The sequence below is a fragment of the Lepisosteus platostomus genome, chromosome 7 (assembly GCF_059453375.1).
Source record: "Lepisosteus platostomus isolate fLepPlt1 chromosome 7, fLepPlt1.hap1, whole genome shotgun sequence".
Classification (NCBI taxonomy): Eukaryota; Metazoa; Chordata; class Actinopteri; order Semionotiformes; family Lepisosteidae; genus Lepisosteus; species Lepisosteus platostomus.
Genome location: NC_142617.1, coordinates 17002175 through 17022592, shown reverse-complemented (window position 1 = coordinate 17022592; position 20418 = coordinate 17002175). Strand labels below are relative to the sequence as shown.

At 38.9% G+C, this 20418-nt stretch overlaps 2 protein-coding genes across 2 annotated transcripts; one reads left to right on the top strand and one right to left on the bottom strand.

The window, feature by feature from the left end:
- Positions 1-371: 371 nt before the first annotated feature.
- LOC148658407 (cytoskeleton-associated protein 2) lies at positions 372-9417 on the bottom strand. The gene is made up of 8 exons (XM_088639546.1): positions 9191-9417; positions 8554-8626; positions 7548-7587; positions 6450-7255; positions 5554-5740; positions 4478-4538; positions 3282-3510; positions 372-2609 (listed from the first exon to the last, which is right to left on the bottom strand). The coding sequence occupies exons 1-8, from the start codon at positions 9267-9269 to the stop codon at positions 2345-2347; spliced, it is 1740 nt and encodes a 579-aa protein (XP_088495672.1). The 5' UTR covers positions 9270-9417; the 3' UTR covers positions 372-2344.
- Positions 9418-10233: 816 nt separating this feature from the next.
- Positions 10234-18007, top strand: nhlrc3 (NHL repeat containing 3). Its single transcript, XM_088639548.1, has 7 exons — positions 10234-10440; positions 10908-11063; positions 12136-12286; positions 12512-12712; positions 13202-13293; positions 14325-14437; positions 15552-18007. Exons 1-7 carry the CDS (start codon positions 10348-10350, stop codon positions 15805-15807), a joined length of 1062 nt encoding a protein of 353 aa, XP_088495674.1. The 5' UTR covers positions 10234-10347; the 3' UTR covers positions 15808-18007.
- The last annotated feature ends 2411 nt before the right edge of the window (positions 18008-20418 follow it).

Below are 20418 nucleotides of genomic sequence, written 5' to 3'. Positions count from 1 at the left end.
ATGAAATTCTCACATTAAGTCACAGGCAAATAAAGAATCTAGCTTGGCCTTGTTTGTAACCCATTACTTTAGTTCTCCATTATAATCATGTTAGTTCTACCAATACTCAGACAATATTTCATTGAAAATGGACAGGAAAATGAACACAAAAGAAAACTATAGTGTATTTTTGCTGATTTGAAGTAATAACTTTAACCTCTGCATTTTCTTAAATCGTCACCAGCCATTTACTTGCTTACCGTTTAAGGTGATATGATGTACATACTGTTATTCCTGATCGCATGTAGTGCACCACAATTCATAACATCTAGAAGTGTTTTCTACTTAAAGTTAGCACCAGTACCTGCATTACGATCAAGCTAAAGACAGAATTTGTTTTGTAGCAAAGTTTTAATATGAATATGCATAGTACATAAAATGAGAATTCCTGACCAGGTGATCATTGATTTAAAAAATGACATTTATAGTAGAAAGACATCAAAATGTCTAGCTCTGTTTTGCTGAGAAAAGGATGTGGGGGTACAATTACCTTAGGCAGAAAATGTAATTTTGCTTTGTGCATGCATTCCATGTGTTCTGTGTTCAATATTTTATGTATCAACTAAATACCTCAAACAGAGCTAAAGAGAAAAAGGGGTACACACAACATGAACAGTACCAACTCAAAAGAAGATAAGGTTGCATAGGACAGAAATAGATTATATCAAGTTTTAAAAACATTCAGTACAAATACAAAGATCAATACAGCATTTAACTCCATGTTTAAAAGAAGTCAAAGAATAGCACTAGTTAATTTTGATAAATGAAACATAATGCAAGTTGATTTGCATTTCAAATATAGCATTATTGTTGTTATACAGTCTGAAATAACAGAATGTGAACCACTTCCATAGTGGGAAATACATGTTGCGCTGTTATATTTTATGAAGCATATAAAAGGTAAATATGCTAATCTCAAATCTTTCTAAATGTTAGTGTTCACTGAAAGTCCAGCTAAATTGACCATATTTAATGCAAGCCTCTTTTCTCTTTTTGTACAGCACATAACTCATCAAAGATAATATCCACTTAATCTACACGCCAGTAGCAAATTTCAAAAGCATAACTTTGTTCCAGTTTTTAATCTATGTAAAGACTTTTCCTTCCGCTTTAGGGAAAGACAGCATGACTTATTGTCTTTTTGTAGGGTGGGTAGAACGTGAATTTTATTTTGGCCTTAATCATGGTGAAAAATGCACAAACAGTGCTGCTAAATCCACCACAATAAGAACATTTTTTTTCTAGAAGGGGTAGTGTTGTAAAAGCTGTATGGATATTAAAACATTAATATCATACAGAAACAGTATCTGTGGTAAGCACAGATACAGTAACTCTCTTCTGAACAGCTGTTACATCTACTACACCACTAAAAGCCAAGTAACTGAAAAAAAAAACTTAGTAATGAAAGAATTTGACACATTTACCCAAAAAGATTTGAATAAATTGCCATATGGGACCATAATGCAACACACCTTGCAGGAACCATGTTTATTTAACCTATGATATGAAAGTGCATTACAAAAGTAGCTTATGCATTTTAACCGATACACATTGGCATATTAGCTTCTCGGTAGTGAAAGGTTAATAATTAAATGACTTCCTTACCAAACCAGCCTGAAACTAAATGTTACCACAGACATTTCCAGTGAATATCTGGCTGCATTTCACAATCATGAAAATCAGGAAAAGAGACTTTGAAAAGAAGAGGGCAGTCCTGGATCTCAAAAGCCTTCTGTTCTTAAATCCATCCACAATACAACCATCTCCAGTCCTGGTCTTGGAGAGCCCTGATCCAGTCAGGTTTTACAAATTACATTAAATAACTCATTTCCAATAACCAAAAACACTTGGAAGTTGTAGTTCTCAAGGGCTTTAAAAACTAAGATTTGCTCCAAATTAGTGTATTTACCAACTTAAATCACCTGCTTAGCTGGTTGAACTAAAGATTAATTTGTAAAGTCATGGAACCTTTGCTAGTTTAGTGGTTTAACATAATCCAGCAGACACATAACCTGTTGGATTAGAGCTTCAAATCTAGAACTGGAAACTCCAGTTGACCAGGTTTCAAGTTTAATATAAAAGTGAATTATAAAGTCTGCAGGACTCTGGCCTTCCACGACTGGGGATACTTCTGGCTACATTTGACAATCATCAAAATCAGGAAAAGAGACTTTGAAAAGTGGAGGCAGCTCTATAGCCCTATAACCTATAGGATTAATAGGTTGATTAATCCTATAAATTAAAAACGACAGGGGTTTAAATTTTATAGTAAGGTGCACTTTGATCCATTCAATCCTCGACTTTCTTAAACCTTGTCCATTCTCTCTACTTGATCAGGCAGGTCCTTCACCGCCTGAAGGCTAGGGTTCTGTCTGTAGATGTAGGCGCTAGCATCTCCGTCTAGGCCCACCAGCTCAGCCAAAGAGGTCACACAGGGGTCATGGTCGACGAGCATGCTGGGAAGCCGGGATGACTGCCTTTGAATGCGGAGGGAGCGCCGCACTGGTGTCAGAAATTTCAGGTCCCTGATGGCACTTCTGCTTCCTTCACCTTGAATCTTTTTTTTCACACTGGAAAGGCAAAAAGTGGGCACCAGAATTTAGAAAGGAAACTGTCAGAGAAAAGGAGCTCAACTCAAAGCTTGACAAAATAAATTCATTAATGATTCAGATCTTTCTAGAAGGGGTTAGTGATTAAAAAATTCTCAAGTTTTTCATTACTGCATTTGCCATCTTTCTAAAATTCTGGGAAGATTTTGGTTGGGAGACATGTAAAACTGAAAAGAAACGCCACTTAGTAATCAGTATTTTTTCAATGACAGAAATGGTAAAACACATTCTACGCAAGTTCACATTCCTAAAATTACCAGTGAATTCTTTAGTTAAAATAAGATAAAGGTTTCTCTACCTAACCCACACCTTTCAGATATGGTTCTAACAGCTCTGATTCTGAACCTTGGTCATTCTCTTCCAGTTTTTTTTTTTCTTGAGTTCTCATTTCTTCAGTTGAATCCTTATTTTAGACACTTTGCCTAGTTAGGGTGTTTGATTGTGTTTGACTCTAAAAACACTCATGGATGAGTTGCAGTGAGTCTTATTCTTAAATGACTGCTCTTTTCCATCCCCGTGTCAATGCATTCCAGTGTTCATTCGGTGTTCAGCCAGGGATGTTATTACATTTAGGAAGGCAGAAAAGCACTGTTGTAGCGCATCTGTGGAACAGTACTGGACAGGACAACCCACCTCTGCAGATATGGTGTGGTCTTCACACTGTACTTGACCACTGATGCCTCGCCTGTCGCTTTCTCGTCGTCCTCCTCCTCGTCTGTCTCTTCATCCTCGCTGCTGGAACTCTCCAGTTTCAGGGTCTGCTGTAACTGGCTAGAGCGCCCTCTCTGTGCCACTGTTTTCTTCTCCTCTTCTATCTTAACATCCTCTTCCACCTTTTCGCCTTCTACACCTTCTGGAATATCTGATTAATAACATATTTTACTAAGTAACTTTATATCTGTCCATCGCTCTTCTAACTGCTTTATCCAATACAGGGTAATGGGGGAGCATATCCCAACAAAAAATAGGCGCTAAGGAGGACACCACAGGGCACACACAGACACTCACACCAGGGCCAATTTCCCCAGAAGCCAATAAACCTATGAGTATGTCTTTGGACTGTGGAAGGAAACTGGAGCTCCCAGAGAAAACCCATGTGAACATGGGGAGAACATTCTGAACAAACTCCACGCAGGTAGCACCCCAGGTCTGGAATTGAACCCAGGGCCCCAGCACTGTGAGGCAGCAATGCTAGCCTCTGCACCACCATGTCCTCAGTAACCTCATATATATTACTGTAAATTGCTTTGGATACGATATCTTCCAAATAATATTGATAACCTTCCACATATCATTTCCCAGTCTTTTCCTGTGAATCTGCACAAGGGTTATGATGCACAGTCGTAATGGTGCACTATGCACAGTGGTGGTCATCTGTTATTTAAATTATTCACTGTAATTTATTTCATGCAATTTAAAGGTATGTTTATTGTAAAAAAGACTAGTCACAAAAAGTATCCCTTTAGTAAGCAAAAGCACTTAAGGCATGCATTTAATACTTCTTTCATTCTCATTTATCTTTTCTTTTTTTATGAAATACATTACTTTTCTCACTGCATTGCACAGCAACTGAGGACCTTTCACCAGCCTTAGATTATTTTAGAGCTATTCAAAGAGCAGCCCTTCAACTCCACTCCATGGCACAATTTGTTCTGCAACCAAACTCTGAACTGTTCAACTGAGGATTAGAAGGAGAAGTACTGAAGTGGAACAGACCGGAAGGGCTGCAAGCATCCCTGTGTTATTCAGGAGGCATGCCATTGCTGCCAAACAGAAAAGGTACAGTGGGAAGACAGTGGGCAGATTTCCCTAGCACATTTATGACTTACCGGTCTCAGCAGACGAAGGTGTTGGCATTGCAGCCAGCGCAGAGCACAGATCCTGAACAGCCTGCAGTTAAGACATGCAAGACATGGTTAGATTGTGAAAAGGGAACTGCAGAACTTTCTCATTCATAAAAACAGTCCTCACATTTCAAGAACTTCATTCGGTGGCAAACTGTTAAAAAGCAAAATGGCGTGATGCATTTTATTAAGTAGGCCTCCATACAGAGATCCCAAAAATGATATTATAATATTAAATTTGAATATTCAATAAAATTACTGAGCTACAAAAGCTAGCCCACTCATCCATTATTAAATTTCCACAATACAGGGTCACAGGGGAGCAGGAGCCTATCCTGGCAAGCAATGGACGAAAGGGGGGATTCACCCTGGAGGGGACACCAGTCCATCACAAGACAGACGCAGACCCACTCAGACCAGGGCCATCATTCCCAGAAGCCAATTAACCTACAAGTATGTTTTTGAACTGTGGGGGGAAACCAGAGTACCAGGAGGATACCCACGCAAACCTGGGGAGAACATGCAAACTCCACACAGATAGCACCCCAGGGCTGGAACTGAATTGAACCCAGGGCCCCAGTGCTTTTATGGCAGTAATGTTAACTACTGGTCCGCCATACCACCCACAAAGGCTCATATAAAAAAAATAGCAAAAACAAAGTCGTTATAAAGATAATGCAAAGTGAGGAAAACAGTGAGAAAGACGTGCATTATGTTTTACCAAAATATAGCCCAGGTGTAAGACAAACACTGAAATTTTAAAGGGTGGAACTTGTCCATGAAATGAAGCCATCTTCTCCTTGACATGCTTAAAGACCAAAAATCCTATTGTATGACATGATGCTTCAACTGTTTGTGTGTTTCAACTTCATGTGGTTTGCCTGTAGTTTTTTTTTTATTCTTCACATAATATTGACAGATTTTCAAGTCCATCACATAAACATCAGTTGATATACGGCACAGGGGTGTGCAACCAAAGCAAGTTAAAATCTTGAAAGTGAGTGAATAAAGATTAAAGACACGGCATATCACTAGGTTTGTTTCCTCGTGACCTTACTTACCTCTTCTGTATTAACAACAGGCAAGCCCTGCACTGAGCTATCCTTTATGTCCGAGGTTGTGTTTAAGGCGGGAGGAAGCGCCGACTCCTTTTTAGTTGTCTGTCTCACCGTGTGTGGGACTGATGCCACCATTGATGGTCTTTTCAAAGTTTTGCCTTTTGCTGCTAACCACTCAGCCAGCCTAGCTCTGGAAAACAACAAACAGGAATGATCGATGGGTGCATACAGTTTCAGCTGTCTATTATCAGAAAGCTGAAAGTGACTTGAGTACAGTGTCAAAGAAAGGGAGGTCAATGTCCAACTCAAAGCTTGACAAAATAAATTCATTAATGATTCAGATCTTTCTAGAAGTGGTTAGTGATTAAACAAAAAGTGCAATCTTTCATTATTGCATTTCCCATCTTTCTAAAATTCTGGGGAGATTTTGGTTGGGAGACATGTAAAACTGAAAAGAAACACCACTTAGTGACCAGTATTCCTTCCATTTTCTAATAGATCCGTACCCACCGACACATTATAATCTCCTGTATAGCATATGCCCAACAGTTGACTCTGAAAGTCTAAAATATGACAGCAACCCAGCTAAAAATACAATACAACCTGAGGAGAGGGGTGATGCATTATCAGCATGTAGAAATCTCTACAGTTTTCTGTGTTAAAGGAGGATACACTGGACTGCCATCACTCTCTGATAACTTTTACATGGCTGTCTGCAATGCATTATAAAAGGAAACAGTTGTCTGTTCAGTGAATTAAAAAAAATATGGAATTCAGGGATTAGAGGAAAATTAAACAGGTTTCATACTTTCAAAAATACAAACCAACGCCGGCTTTTTTCTAAAGCCCAGATCTGGAAGAAGAACCAGACAGTCAGATTCACTTATTCGATCACTGACCTCCTCTCCTCATGCGTTTCCTTCGGAGCCCTGTACTGGCTCATGGAGCTAGCGACCCCCTTCATTCCTTTCGTACTGGAAGCGCCTGCAGCATCCTTGGGCTTGTCCTTCGGTGGAGGATCGTGCTTCTTGACCACCAGATTACTTTGTGGTTGACTCACGGGACCGACGTTAGATCTAGCTCGGGCTGCACTGCTAAAACCACCTGGATTATTGGCAGCGGAAGGCCGATGGACCCCTACAGCATTCTGTCGGGGTGCAGGTCCCACAGTGGCCGACCTGACAGAGTGTACTGGTGGTCTGCTGGCAACAGTGGGCTTGGCGCTGAGAGCAGTGGAGGATTTTGCCTTGGGTGGCTGTGGTACAGTGGGCTGACAGCTAGGCCTCTGGCCCCCTTGTCTGAGAGCCCTGGGTTTTGCGTCCGAACAGGGTTTCTCAGCGTCGCCAACACCGGCAACGGTATTTCTAAACGAACTAACTCTGGACTGGACAATCTTGCCTTTGTAAGTGCCCAAGACCGGTCTGGACGGCAAAGTTTGGGGCTGCTTTGCGGTCTCCGCGATGAGCTTCTTCTGTTGAATCGTCTTGTGAGCAAGAAAAGAGTGGCTCAGGGTGGGGCGTCTCTTCCCTTCAGCACCAGTGCCACCTACTTCTGCCGAAGCCCCCTTTTTACCCACGTCCTTCTGCCCATCCTCCCTTCCGGTATTGGCAGGATGTGAAGCCGGTTTGGTGGTGGCCATTTTGATTTTGCGGGAAGGAATTGGATCCCGGGATTCACTTTTTGGTCTGGCATTTTCTTTATCGCTCTACAAAGGAGCAACAAGAAAAAAAAAACACATAACAACGAGAACGTACAAAACATACAGATTTTTCAAGTTTGCTGAAAATTTTATGGAAACATTCATCTTCCACAACATCATGATAGGCTAACAATGAATTTACAAGAACAAGACTAACATATTAGAAGGACTGTCAAGTTCAAGAATAGTTTTGACATGTTTTTTTGGGCTTCATGAAAACAAGTTTCAAATACCAAATTTGGAGCTCATCTAGGTCTCCTCTTTCATCAGCCATTATGGTGATGGATGCTAAGCTTACCGTTTTGGCGTTTAGTGTACGGCGAACATTCTCTTTCAAGCTGGGAAAAGGAAAAAAAAAGAAAAGCAAAGACTGAATATACTAAATGTGCGTTACATAGGAAGGCTTGTTCCAAGTCTGTCACAATCACCTTCCTGCCACTTCAACAAATATATACCCAGTTGGATTCAGCGCCTTTGAACTACTGGGAAGCACTGAAAACCCTGCAAACCCTTTGCTAAAAAGGTGTTATATAAACCTTTTTTTTAGAGCTTTTTTTTAAAATGTCATCCAAATACATCACTGATGTTTAACCGTTACTATTTATTAGTTACCTTTATTCCCTGTTCCTGTGTTTAGAAAGGGATGCTGCACAGAAACATATGGAAAGAGAATGGCTTCATGGAAAAGGCAGATGGGTGAGGATAACCCCTTTTCAGGAGACCGACAGTCCAGGCTTGAGGTGAAGCGATCATTAGGCCTTTATTTCAGCTGAAGTGAAGGCACCATACAGCAGCATGAAAGGAAGACAAAGTTTTTCTCTCCTTTTTCTTGCTCTGCCCGTTTCCCCTGTCAGAGCTCTTTACAGCCAGATAACAGAAGTTACAATTCTCACAATTCGCACCTGGATAATATTCCTTCCTTGCCTTTTTGTTATCAAAAACGTAATCTTTAACTACCTGCAGTCTCTGCCTTGTGTCAGAATCTCAAGGACAAACTGTTAGCAAAAGAAGAGTCTCAAACATGAACAACTTTTTACAGATGCGAGGTTATCGGTGTTTCCAGTAAAGGCATAAGGTTACACATGTTATAATTGCAACAATTTTGAGGTTATCATGGTGTTAGATAAAAGATGTATAAAAACAATCATTCAAAGGCATTTCTAATATGGTAATAGACACATGGACTGTCACATGATGCAGTGATTATTTTAGTGCTTTTGAGATACGCATCCAATTAAATATCTCCTTCATAAATCTGACCTACAGTCTTTTCGACATGTAAAAGAACAGTTAAGTATTCGTACCCGGAATCCATCTTCTCGGTGATTTTCTTATTTTTCTTCTCTCGATATTCCCCCAGCTTCTGGCGCCTTTCGTCTTAGGATTTAGGAAAGGAAATTAAAGTCCAAATTATTGTACATTACAATATACAGTGCACCTAAGTTTGTGTAAATGCGATAACTTCCTTCTTTTTTTTCTACGTTCAAACCGTAAAAAGACCAGAAAGAACGCAATTGCAGTGAACATCCTTTTAAACGTCTTTTCCTGAGAATTGGAAATAAGTAAATAACGCAGTTTCACAAATTAAAACTTGTGTATCAAAGTTTAAAGATACTAGAAATGATCTTATTATTACTAAAAATATTAAGATAATTACGGAACTTCACAAATACTGTCAATGGTAGTTGCAGGGAGCTGCGTCAGTGCAAGATCTACAAAACGTGAGTGCAGAATTGCCCTCTCCTTATTCAGCTACTTAATATCTAACCGCGCTTAGAAGTCACAAAAAGAGTTTTAAAACGTGCTGCAGTACTGAGAATTCTAAAACGTGGAGCTGCAATAACAAGCGATCACATCAATCGCACAAAATATGAAATTACAGTTATCTGCACAAAAAACAGACGAAGTGTTCATTTTTAAAGCAGAGCATCCTATGCATACCCCTGAGCCTCTGCCGTGATTCTTCAGTCGTTTGAGATTGAAGATCCGTTCTTGTTTTTGTATTATTGATTGTAGTCATATTATTAGATTGAATTTTAAAAAAGGAAACAAAAAAACTCTATACGCCCAATCACACACAACCGCCCCAACATGCGCCGGTTTGAGTTTGCCGCTGTTCCTCCTCAACCGCGTTTGGATTGGCTGCGTCACCCTTCCATTAGAATTGAACCAGCCAATTGGACGAATCCGTTTTTTCCCTGGGAATTGAATTAGCCAATCGGAATACGAAGACTGTTACTCAGGGCGTGTAGCCGGAGGGATGAGTTCCCTCTGGTTTCTTGGTGGAGTTCGTTCGTCTGCCAAAATAAATTCCTGCTTGAATTTGAACCATAATAATAAAAAAAAACCGCTTTGCATTCTTTCCTTAAGTGACGTACAACCCCAGCCTACTTCTTCTTAATGTTTTTCTTCAGTTCGTTCAGTAGGAAATCGTTACCTAATCAGTAGTACTGTAGGTACTAGACTGACTTCTTATTCTGAGGTGTCTTCCACCCGCTTTTTTAACTTTCATTAATTCTAGTGTGGCTCCTTCGTATTATTAGCCCTGATACATTTGATCCTTTTTGCACATATAAACCACAGTATGACATTTGCCGTATAAGCTTTAAAAAACAGGGTAGGACTCAAATAAGAAATCAGGTATAAAGTTTTATATGTATTTTTTTATTTTAGATTAATGACAATTTCTGGGTTAATGAAAAAACCCTTTTTTAAACGTCTCACACCCACGGTACAGTGCATGCAAAAATAAACATAAAAAATTACATAAACATGAAGTTATTGTTAAATAAACCTAACATATAACAAACACTTTTCTTCCGCATTAATTAATTGTATAGTCTTTGGCACATCGTTAAACAGTATGAGTATGTTACTTTGTTCACGGTGTATCAGAAAAAGACGTTTTCCCTAACGCACTCAAAAAAATGAAAGACTAAAAACTACATTTCCCAACATGCATTTCTAAGTGGATCACCTGTCAGCGCTGTCGCAGTTCCCTGTTTACACACGTGAACAAATAAGGAAACCCAAAGGGTTAGGATTAATTCCTGCTTCACGTCGAGGTTGGTAATTTTAAGAAGCAGATCGACTAGGATATGAAAAGAAAAAATAATTCGTGTCTGACTGTGATGATGGTGGCTGTAGTTCTGCTTCTTATGCTGGTGCTGTACGGTACTGTCTATCCCCACGTGAGTATAAAGGCAATATGAACGTTTTACTGTATTATTTACAGTTGTTCCAATATCGTTATCTGCACAGTCCGTCGACTAAAATCATCTACAAGATATTTCATATTCGTGTACACGTTTTATTAAAAACGTTCAATGACAAATCGGGTGTTGTCGCATGAGAAAAAACGCACGTTATGCTGCTTGCATTAGTCTATTCGTGAAATGAGCACAGTTCTTTAAATTTCTAGCCTGTACTTTATTCATTATTCATTATTCATTTTTGGTGATCATCACCGTGGATTAGATATTGACTATGATTCGTGCACTACTGACAATCCTGCAGGACTGCAACCAAGCGCTATCACTGGTTAACTATTGCTGTATTATTAATAAAAGCATGTATTATTACATGCATTATGTAATCTTATCACTTTCAGTATGAGACTTTCAAAGCCCACGTCCTTAATCCTGTTTCTGCTTTCCAGCTGTCTGATGAGTCTTCTCTAAAGGCAGATTACAAACTGACGGGGAAACCACTATACAAACTAGACATCACGTGGCCCAAGAACGCCGAGCATTTTACGGGACAAGTGTTTGGGGTGGCTGTCAATCATGTTACCGGAGTGGTGTATGTTGCTCAAGTAAGTCATGGCGCAACTACATGTGGATTCTTGTTTTTATGTCTGTCATTTCTCCACAATCCTAACTTGGTAGTTAATTTTCACTGTTTTACCATCTGTTGGTTAAGGCGACACCTTAACCGAAGGAGGCTTGAAAAGTCTACGGTTTAAAAATACAACATATGTACGAAAAAAAAACTATTGTAACTGTAGAAATGTATTGTTGATATTCGATTCTGGCTTAACATTCGACCCACGTGCAGCATATTGTCAAAACATCTTTTTCTCACCTCAGAAATATCGCTAGACTACGCCCTATGCTATCACCAACTGTGGCAGAAAGCTGATCAACACATTTGTGTTCTATCGAATCGACTACTGTAATGCTCTACTCGCTGGGGTACCTAACTCTTCTTTGAACAAACTGCAATATGTCCAAAATTCAGCAGCCAGAATCCTGACCAGTGCAAGTGATCACATTACTCCTATCCTGGAGTCCTTGCACTGGCTTCCTGCTTTCTGTGTGGACTTTAAAATCCTCATGCTCACTTATAAGGCTCTGCATGGCTTGGCACCTCAGGACCTGTCTGAGCTATTATCGCCTTCAACCCTTCACCCTTCTGCTTTTCTTAGTACCACCATCCATGGTCTCCTCTGTATATTGTAATTGTGTTTTTATTCTTTTTATTTATTGTTGTTGTCATTATGTAAAAAGCTTTGAGAAGCCACCTTCAAAGGCGCTATATAAAATAAAGTTTTTTATTATTATTATTATTATTATTATTATTATTATTATTATTATTATTATTATTATTATTATCATCATCATCATAAGTACTGGGAGTAGGTTATTGAGTTTAGCAGATGAACTCTAAAAGGAAATTTATTATAGCATGCATGTGCTGTAAAAATGAGATTGCAGATGAGCAGTTTTCAGATTGTAGCATGGAATGCAGCAGTTGTTTAGTGCGCATACAAGCATATCCCACACTACAACCCTAGGAGGATTGTAGGGATCACACATGTGCGATTACTTAGATCCCCTGCATGTTTGTAACAGTGACACTTTGAGATTTGATCCATTTTCTCCCAGAGAGGAGACAATGTGCCAAAGGTCTTGGTTTTCTCTACGGATGGGGACTTCCTTCAAGCTTGGAATACGTCAACTATCGAGATGCCCCACGGCATATTCCTGGCTGATGCCTCCCTGAATCCTTCTATATGGATAACAGATGTAGGCAGCGGTGAGTGGAACAGTGCAGACCAGCACAAAGTGAAAATAATTGCTACTTTGTGTGTGGGTAAACAAAGGAGAGATCACAGTTATTAAGTATTAAGTATTATGTTGACAGAATTTAAATATCTGAGGAAAAGATTCTATTTGTGCATATGAATCCCTTTGCTATCTTTGTGGTATGTTTGAAAATGGATCGTGCTTTGTCCAACCTCTTATTCCTTTTCTTCTGCAGGGCCATACGGACACACCATCAAGCAGTACACTCCCTCTGGCAAGCTCCTCCAGGTTTTAGGGTCTGCTGGAAAAGCCGGCTCTGGAGTGAACCCCCTCCAGTTTGATCAGCCCGCAGAGATTTTTGTGCACAGCTCTGGGGAAATCTACATTGTTGATGGTGATGGGGGTCTGAATAACAGGCTGATAAAGCTCTCCAAAGGTGCAGAAATATTGGTCTTTTTTGATCAATTATAATCCCCAAGCCTTTTCTTACTGTCTGCTTGAGCGCTTCAGAAAATGTGACCAGCTGAAGGGCAGCATCTGTTGTTTATTCCTCACTCTTAATTTAGGGTACATGAAAGAACTGCTTAATTGTGCTGGAAGAGCGCCTTAGGTGGTCCATAAGCATCAGTAATACCTCACATGCAACTCATATTTTTATATCTCTGTTATGTAACCTACTGCTACCACAGTATTCAACTCAAATATATTGATTACCACTTTAAAATATTAAGCACACAAATTACAGTAAATAGTATCATATTCAAATATAATACATGCTCATCTTCTGGGTTTCTAGCTCGTGAGGTTTTAAAGGATTACCCAGCTTTCATCTGCTCTTTCTGGTTATGTTGAGTGTTGCCCTTTTCTCCTGTGGAGGAGGGCTGTGTGTGTACCGTATCAGTGCTGTTTGATATTTCCCTGACAGACCTGCAATTGCTCTGGATGCATGGAGAGCAGGGAAGCGGTCCCGCTCAGTTCTTCATCCCTCACAGCGTGGCAGTGGATTCCTTTCAGAGGGTATGTTTCTACTCACAGCAGGTACTTTTACACACCACCTGAAGGAGAAAGAGCTCTGTCCCTTCTGGGATTAGATCGGGACCCTCTTAGCCTAGAGCCACACAGTACCTCCTCCGATAGTGGTGAATACCTGTACGCCAAAACGCTGGGTCTCTGGCCCCTCAGAGAATTCAACACCCTCCAATTTTCATGAGGGGTTCTGTCACCTTCTAACAAGCTCAGAGAGCATTGTTATAAAAGTATTGTGTCACTAGAGGGCGCTCCTACTCTGTCCTGTTCCGAGTTTCCCTGTGCTTTGCTTGTCCTTCCGGTGTGTCTTTGTTTTGGGCTATATATTTCCGGGTCACCCTTTCCTCCTTGCTTAGCATTGAGGGTTCGAATGTCTTGAGATCCGCCTAGCACCAGGTCATCTCCTACACAGCCTGAGGGCATAATTTTCTACCTGATATGGTCTGACCTGCTGAGCCCGGGCTAACCCCCGTTTTGCCGATACGCATAGGGTCTTTTTCACTCTCCTGCCTTTCCACGGCATGCCTCTCCGACATCTGTGACATATTGGGCTTCTCAAAATTAAAGTATTGTAAATTTCCCTGATTTTCAAATCTGTATAATGTGTACGTAAACCTCCCAATAACGGTTACTTTCACCATTCCCATCTCTGCACATTTATAAATGCAGACCTTTTAATTTCACCACGATATTTCAAGATAAATAATAAATAAAGGTTAATTCTACACTAAAAAGTAGAAAGAAGAAATTCTACTTTTTAAAACTTTGTGTGGTGAGCCTACTTCAGGTGTTGAGGTCTTGCAGATATTATTTTTTAATTTTTAAATTTTTAATCAAATTTTTAAATCTAGAAACGGACAGAGTGCAGAGAAGGAGGGTGGGATTGTAGTAGGATTTCATTTTGAAATTGAAAAACAGCAACATATCTGGGAGGTGGGCATGTATCAATAAGATCAGTCACAATAACAAGATTTCAACAAATCTGTATAATTGGGGGGGATTTGTCTGTTCTGGTGTTCCAGGTATGGGTTGCTGATAGAGGAAACAAACGGATTCAGGTCTTTAACACTGTGACAGGGGATTGGCTGGGATCGTGGGGCAGCTGCTTCACAGAGGACGCACCATACTCTGTTAGGTAAAATCTAATGATACCGATGACTTCCATTGACCCATTGTATATAGTTAGTGTTCTATTCACCTCGTTAAGTCAGTTTCACTCTGTGTCTTTGATCCTACTAGTCAAAAGCACTGCTATTTTAGTATTGTAACATGCAATTTGTTTTGAGTTTAGTAGATTCCTCCATGAGGTTCATGTTAAATTATCTAGAAATACATTACAGAGCCTAACTTTGATTAAAATGTATTACTCTCCAAGAAGATAGCTTTAGATTTTGAAAGAATACATAAAACACATTTAAGTTAATGAACAGATATATGGATGAATTACTAAAAATTGCATTGGTATTTTAGATAGATACTTTATTAATGATGATTTATTTATTTGTTGATACAACTGGACTGAACACATTATAGTTTAAAACTGAATAGCTGCTGCTTTATGATTTGTCTTAAATTATCAAGAGATGTCCACTTACCTTAATTACTAAAGTGCAAATATGTTTGAAACTAACTATAAAAAGTCCTGCTCCCAAATTATGCATTCTAGCGACTTTTTAACTGCATGTATAGTAGTCTGCATTAGTGCATTGCAATCTTACTACATAAACAAAAATAATTTTAAAAGAAACATTTTATTAAGTCCTGCTTGCCTGGGTTTTGAGAGAGGGTTTTAAATAAATACCTCACGTATTACTGTATATAATATATAATATCTCATTTGCCATATAAAACTTGAAGGTTAATAAATGGTTAACTGCAGTGTTTTATACTCTTCTGTGTGCTTGGTTATGTTATGAATATGTAATGCTATAAACAGCTTTCAGGCAGTGCTCTACTTTGAATCATTGTTTCTTTTCTATCTGCTGGTGTCTGAATAGGTTCTTATTAGAGAACAACAAACGGCACACACTAACCTCTCTGAGGCATTTACAAATCTCAAGACAGCCCACAGATTAAAGTGCTTTTTATTACTTATGAGGTTCATGGAAGGTTCTGCTTGTCAGAATAACAGAGGATAATCTGAGTGTGGATGTCTTGTCAGAATAGTGCCTAGTTACCTCTAGTTATGGAAGGTATCCATTGGTGCCTCCATTTTCCTCTTGTTGATGGTGCAATTTTGTGTTTCCTAGGCTGACGCCAGATCAGAAGTATTTCATTGTGGCCCAGCTGAACACCAATCAGATTTCTATCCTTGAAGCACCACCGGTGGGAGTGATTGGACAGTGTAAGGTGGTCAGTGTCATCCAGCTGGCCGACGACATCAAGCCTCACCTTGTAGACTTGGACCTTAAGACTGGGGCTCTTTATGTGGCTGAGATTGGGGCGCAGCAAGCACAGAAGTTCACTCCTTTCAACTGGGGTTCCACTGTTAGCTCTTTCTTGTAGACACTGAGGTAGCGGTTTCCAGCACTTTGTCACCATGAAGCATCGTACTGTGAAAGAACATTGTGTCCAGATACAGTATCAAAAGGAACCAGTTAAAGAGCAAATGGCATGGTTCCCAAAAAGCATTCCACTTGAAGGCACCCACTGTTTTTGTAATGTGCCACTGATTATTCTTTTCATCATCTCAAACCCTGACAAGTTTTTCACCTTGTAAATCCAAAATAGTAAGTTCCAAGATGCCAAATTCCGCTAACTGCAGTCAGGGGTGTGGGCCAAGAGGCTGCTATTTCATGTAACTTGCTGTCCATAGAAAATAGACCTTTCTGGATTTGAACGAAATGGACATTCTTGTAGTCCCTTCAAGCAGCTTGAGAAAAATAGGATAGGATGGAATGTGAGGATATTCATTTCTTTGCAGAAGTTTAGACATCTTAGACACATGCCCATAAAAAGTTTATTTAAAGCCTATACTAGCCATTAAACCCCAACCTACTAGTGTTTTCCATTAAATTCTGTTCTATTAACACAGAGTAGCCTGAGTGAGAATAAATAAAGCTTGTCATATAGCAATTTTTAAATCACAAGTTGAGAAATCTTTAAAAACTTGATCACAGCAACTCAATGTAAACTACACATGAGCATCAATATGAAGTCAGGTGATTCTTATCCTTAACATCATTTGTTAATCTCCACACATCCATCAACGCAAAAGGCTACATCTTGTACTATAAGATTAATCAGCTTTAAACAAAATGGCTATTTCAGTAGATGATCATTACAGAATTGTGTTTCTGCAAAGATAACACATAATGAATGAAAACCATTGAATGAAAACAGTAGATTGGTGCTGAATGATTTGTGTTCTGCAGTGTACCTTTCCACCTCCAAATGCAAGTTACAGACATGAATGTGAACAATTAAAGGAAAAAATAAGTTGTTTAAACAGTGGTACTAGCAAACCTGTTTGTATCTTTTTCTCAACCCTACTTGCTCTTTAACTTGTTATAGTGTACTGAATATCTCCTGGGTGTTGAACTATCAGAACTATTTTTTCTATTTGATTAATTTTGATAAACATCTTTGGAAATCCCCCAGTCCATAAGAACATTTATGTAGTTTATGATACGCATGCTATTGTCAATGTCTGTGGCTTTGCAATATGTGTTTCTTTATCTTTCCTTAAGTAAAGTGGTAACTCTGGATCAGCATGTATTTACTTTAAACACAACAACTTGTAGTTCTGAAAGGAGCAGTGAAAATCATGTTAAATATTAAATTCCACTGAGTTCTGTTTACCGTAAAGCAGCATTGCTAACTTGTATAGTAATTCAAATCCAGTAAGATGCCCTTAAATGAAGACATTTGAAATCCTACAGGCTTTCCTGCATCTTCAAGGAAAGAAAATTGCATGCCTTAATTGTTTGTTTTTTTCGTTTAGAACTCATAGGATTATGATAACTACAAAGTTTTTCTTTTAGAGAGTCTCTTGTCACTATTACATTTTTGGAAAAAAGCATAGAGCACTAAGGTACAGTTATAGAAGGTGAGATCTATGGAAGGTTTTATCAGTCTCTTGAATTCATTAGCATCTTAAGACATAAGGGATAACAAGAGAGTCTAATTAATCTAAATAATTAAAAGGGAAGATCAAATGAAAACCATTAGATTCTGAAGAGCAAGATTTTGCAGCTTTTACATAGAATATCAACAAGTTATTTTTAGGACAGATTCATGCTTTGATACCTAGCAGTTTCTACAAAAATACGGTTTCACACACTACAACATTTAAATGGTGAATGCTCACAAGAACACAAATAACAGTAATGTCCCATCATAATGTCCCATCATACATCTAAACTTCTCCAACTAAACCATATTCTCTTGTTTATAAAAATAAAGAACACCAGCAAAGTTCTAAAAGTCTTGTAAATCTGAAGGAAAGAAAGATAATTAGCATTTAGTTAAATTAGTTTAAAAGTTGTTTAATCTTTTATTTTCACTGAATGTTTACATTTTGCTGTGAAATGGTCAGTTGTAGCTTTGGATCTGTATATTTTGTTGATCTATCTGAATCTGAAAACTGTGTGGCTTTAGTTTTCTGAGCGTGTATTTGTTGGTATTTCCATCTTGTAAAGTTGAAATTGTCTTATATTTTGAACAAGAAGATAAGTCATTCTCATAATAAATTTTTAAAACACTGCGTTTGCTTTATACAATGTTTTGATAGTACACTTCATATAATTTGATGAAGTTTGAAATTTGTTTTTATTATAGCATATAAATGCAGGTAAATAGTTTTTGAAAGCTCATTTAAATTACATTTATTCGCCAAAATATTAGAAACACCCTTATCAATTGAACAAACACCTGGTGGTAGGAGGTTGTTGTTTGTAACAAGTGATTTGTGGTATAGTAGGTGACTAATTGTTCTGACATCCATCTGGAATACAGGACATTACAGATAACAGTGCCATCTGATATTTACTTAATAATGTCAGCCTTATAATGGTAATGCTGGTCTGGTTTTATACTGTACCTGAAGGTCTCTCTGCATCCAGAGCAAAACTTTGTTTCCTCTCTGTCACCAGAAGGGGGTGTTCAAAGACAGTGGTTAAATACTGGTCCACAGCTATAGTACATCCAAAGGCTCCTCTAATGTCAGCCTCATCCAAATTGCATCTGTAGAGCAGACAGTCTGCCTCTCATCAGTGATGTAGATGTTTATCAGTCTCAGCTGAAATTGCCTGAGAATAGACAACTGAAGTTCACAAAATTAAGGAATGCCTTTAAAACAGGAGTCCCCAGCCTTGGTCCTGGAGAGCTTCAGTTGTCTAGATCTTTAATAGAACTTTTTAAATCACCTGTTTCTGAAGATTGGGAACATTTGTAAGTTATTGGTGATCTAAGTAAGTACTGTTCCTTAGTGAAGGAATACTGGTCTGCGAGGTCTTATGTGCCAAATGTTTTCTGAATCACTTTATTAAACCTCCAGCAACTAAGGTGTCCCAGGTCATTGGAAGCTGGTCTTTTAAAAGTTACCACTGACAACTGCTGCATTGGAACTGTAGCCTCCAGGGTTGGAGGTTTCTGTTTTACAATTTAACAACAGCAAAGAACACAAAGAAAAAAATATTTTCCTCAATTGAAAAGGGACACCATGGCAGGATGCAGAAAAGCTTGTGTTTACATTTTAGTAAACGATGTCAAAATGTACAGTTCTCTCATTAGCATTTCATGTAGATTTATTTTCCCTACATAGCTGTGGACACATCCTGCAGTGAGTCCTGGTCTTGCATCATAACTTTTGCATCTCTAATAAATCACAGCTTCACTACAAGAAAGCCTGGATGTATGTCAGTCTTATTTTGAGCTTAGGGGGCCCTTTTCCTCTTAATTAAATCTTGAATATTGTATATTGATTCTGTCTGAAGGGATCTGGATCCTGGAGTACTGTTTGTTATTTTAAAATACACTATATAAGCATTGACAAAGGAAATCCAGTGGATGTCTTCAGAATGAAAGGTGAATCTTGAACCAGAGGACATGGGAAAACTAAATGTGCTTTTGAAACAAGATTAGGAGACCCAGAGGGTTATGAGAGTATTGAACAAGCTACCTGGGAAGGTGGTCCCTTTCAAGAAAGAGCTTTAGTGCACTGGGCAGGGCCGGCATGTGCCATTCTGCAGCTCTAGGCAAAATTGTGCTGCCCCTTTTAAATTTGCAACTTCACAACCAATAGACTACAACACACAAAAGCCTTATGCAATTCTATCCACCCATACATACACAGAGTAAATATTGTAGGCTACAATATGTATAATTTGTAGCGCTACTGTATTTCCACATTGCACACTTGTTAAGTAGGCTATAAGACACCCATGGCGGCCAGCTTGAACCCTGCAAGATTTCCGAAGGTTGAAGTCAATGACAGTTTGATGTAGAAATAATGCACCAAACATGTATCTGCATTACCACTCAAATAAGCTGGTTCAAAACGCTTTCTACCAATGTCACTATTGTATATAGCCTAGCTAAACCCCACTTCAGCTTCCAAAAACAATACCAATGCAATTCTTCTTGGTAATGCACTGAACCTCTCTCACGCACGTCAACACACACTCTCATTCACACACACACACACACACACTGCTAGCCGACGGAAGAAAAAACTGCGCACATAACAGATTGCCTCCACACTTAAAAAACAACTAAAAAGCATTTTAATTACATTAATTAAGCTCACCTTTCAGAAGTGTGCACGCCGGGCCTTCACGGCTGCAAAGGTGTTAATTGCATCTTCTATTTCAATTTTCTGTGCCAGCTCGTGTTCTATGGAAATTGTAGTCAGTCCATTAAGCCTATCCTGTGTCATTGTACTGCAGAGTTTTTTTAATCAGTTTTAGCTTTGAGAAGCTGCATTCTCCTGAAGCCACAGAGATGGGAAGGGTGAGAAGCACTCTTAATGCCATAAATGCATTTGAAAAAACTGATTCCATCCCATTGTGACAGACGAACTTGAGTGCATCCAGTGGATTGGTTCCAGTAGCCAGACGTCTGTTCAAATCAGTCAACTACGCAAAAAGTTTGTGCCCATCAACATCCCTTGAGTCC

What these genes read in the sequence shown, in the direction of transcription:
- nhlrc3 (XM_088639548.1), top strand. Translation starts at nt 10,348, where the DNA reads ATGAAAAGAAAAAATAATTCGTGTCTGACTGTGATGATGGTGGCTGTA. An exon ending in GATAACAGATGTAGGCAGCG is followed by an intron (nt 12,287 to 12,511) that starts GTGAGTGGAACA and finishes TTTCTTCTGCAG; the next exon opens with GGCCATACGGACACACCATC. An exon ending in CAGTGGATTCCTTTCAGAGG is followed by an intron (nt 13,294 to 14,324) that starts GTATGTTTCTAC and finishes CTGGTGTTCCAG; the next exon opens with GTATGGGTTGCTGATAGAGG.
- LOC148658407 (XM_088639546.1), bottom strand. Translation starts at nt 9,269, where the DNA reads ATGACTACAATCAATAATACAAAAACAAGAACGGATCTTCAATCTCAA. An exon ending in ATCACGGCAGAGGCTCAGGG is followed by an intron (nt 8,627 to 9,190) that starts GTATGCATAGGA and finishes CTAAATCCTAAG; the next exon opens with ACGAAAGGCGCCAGAAGCTG. An exon ending in GTACACTAAACGCCAAAACG is followed by an intron (nt 7,256 to 7,547) that starts GTAAGCTTAGCA and finishes GCTCCTTTGTAG; the next exon opens with AGCGATAAAGAAAATGCCAG.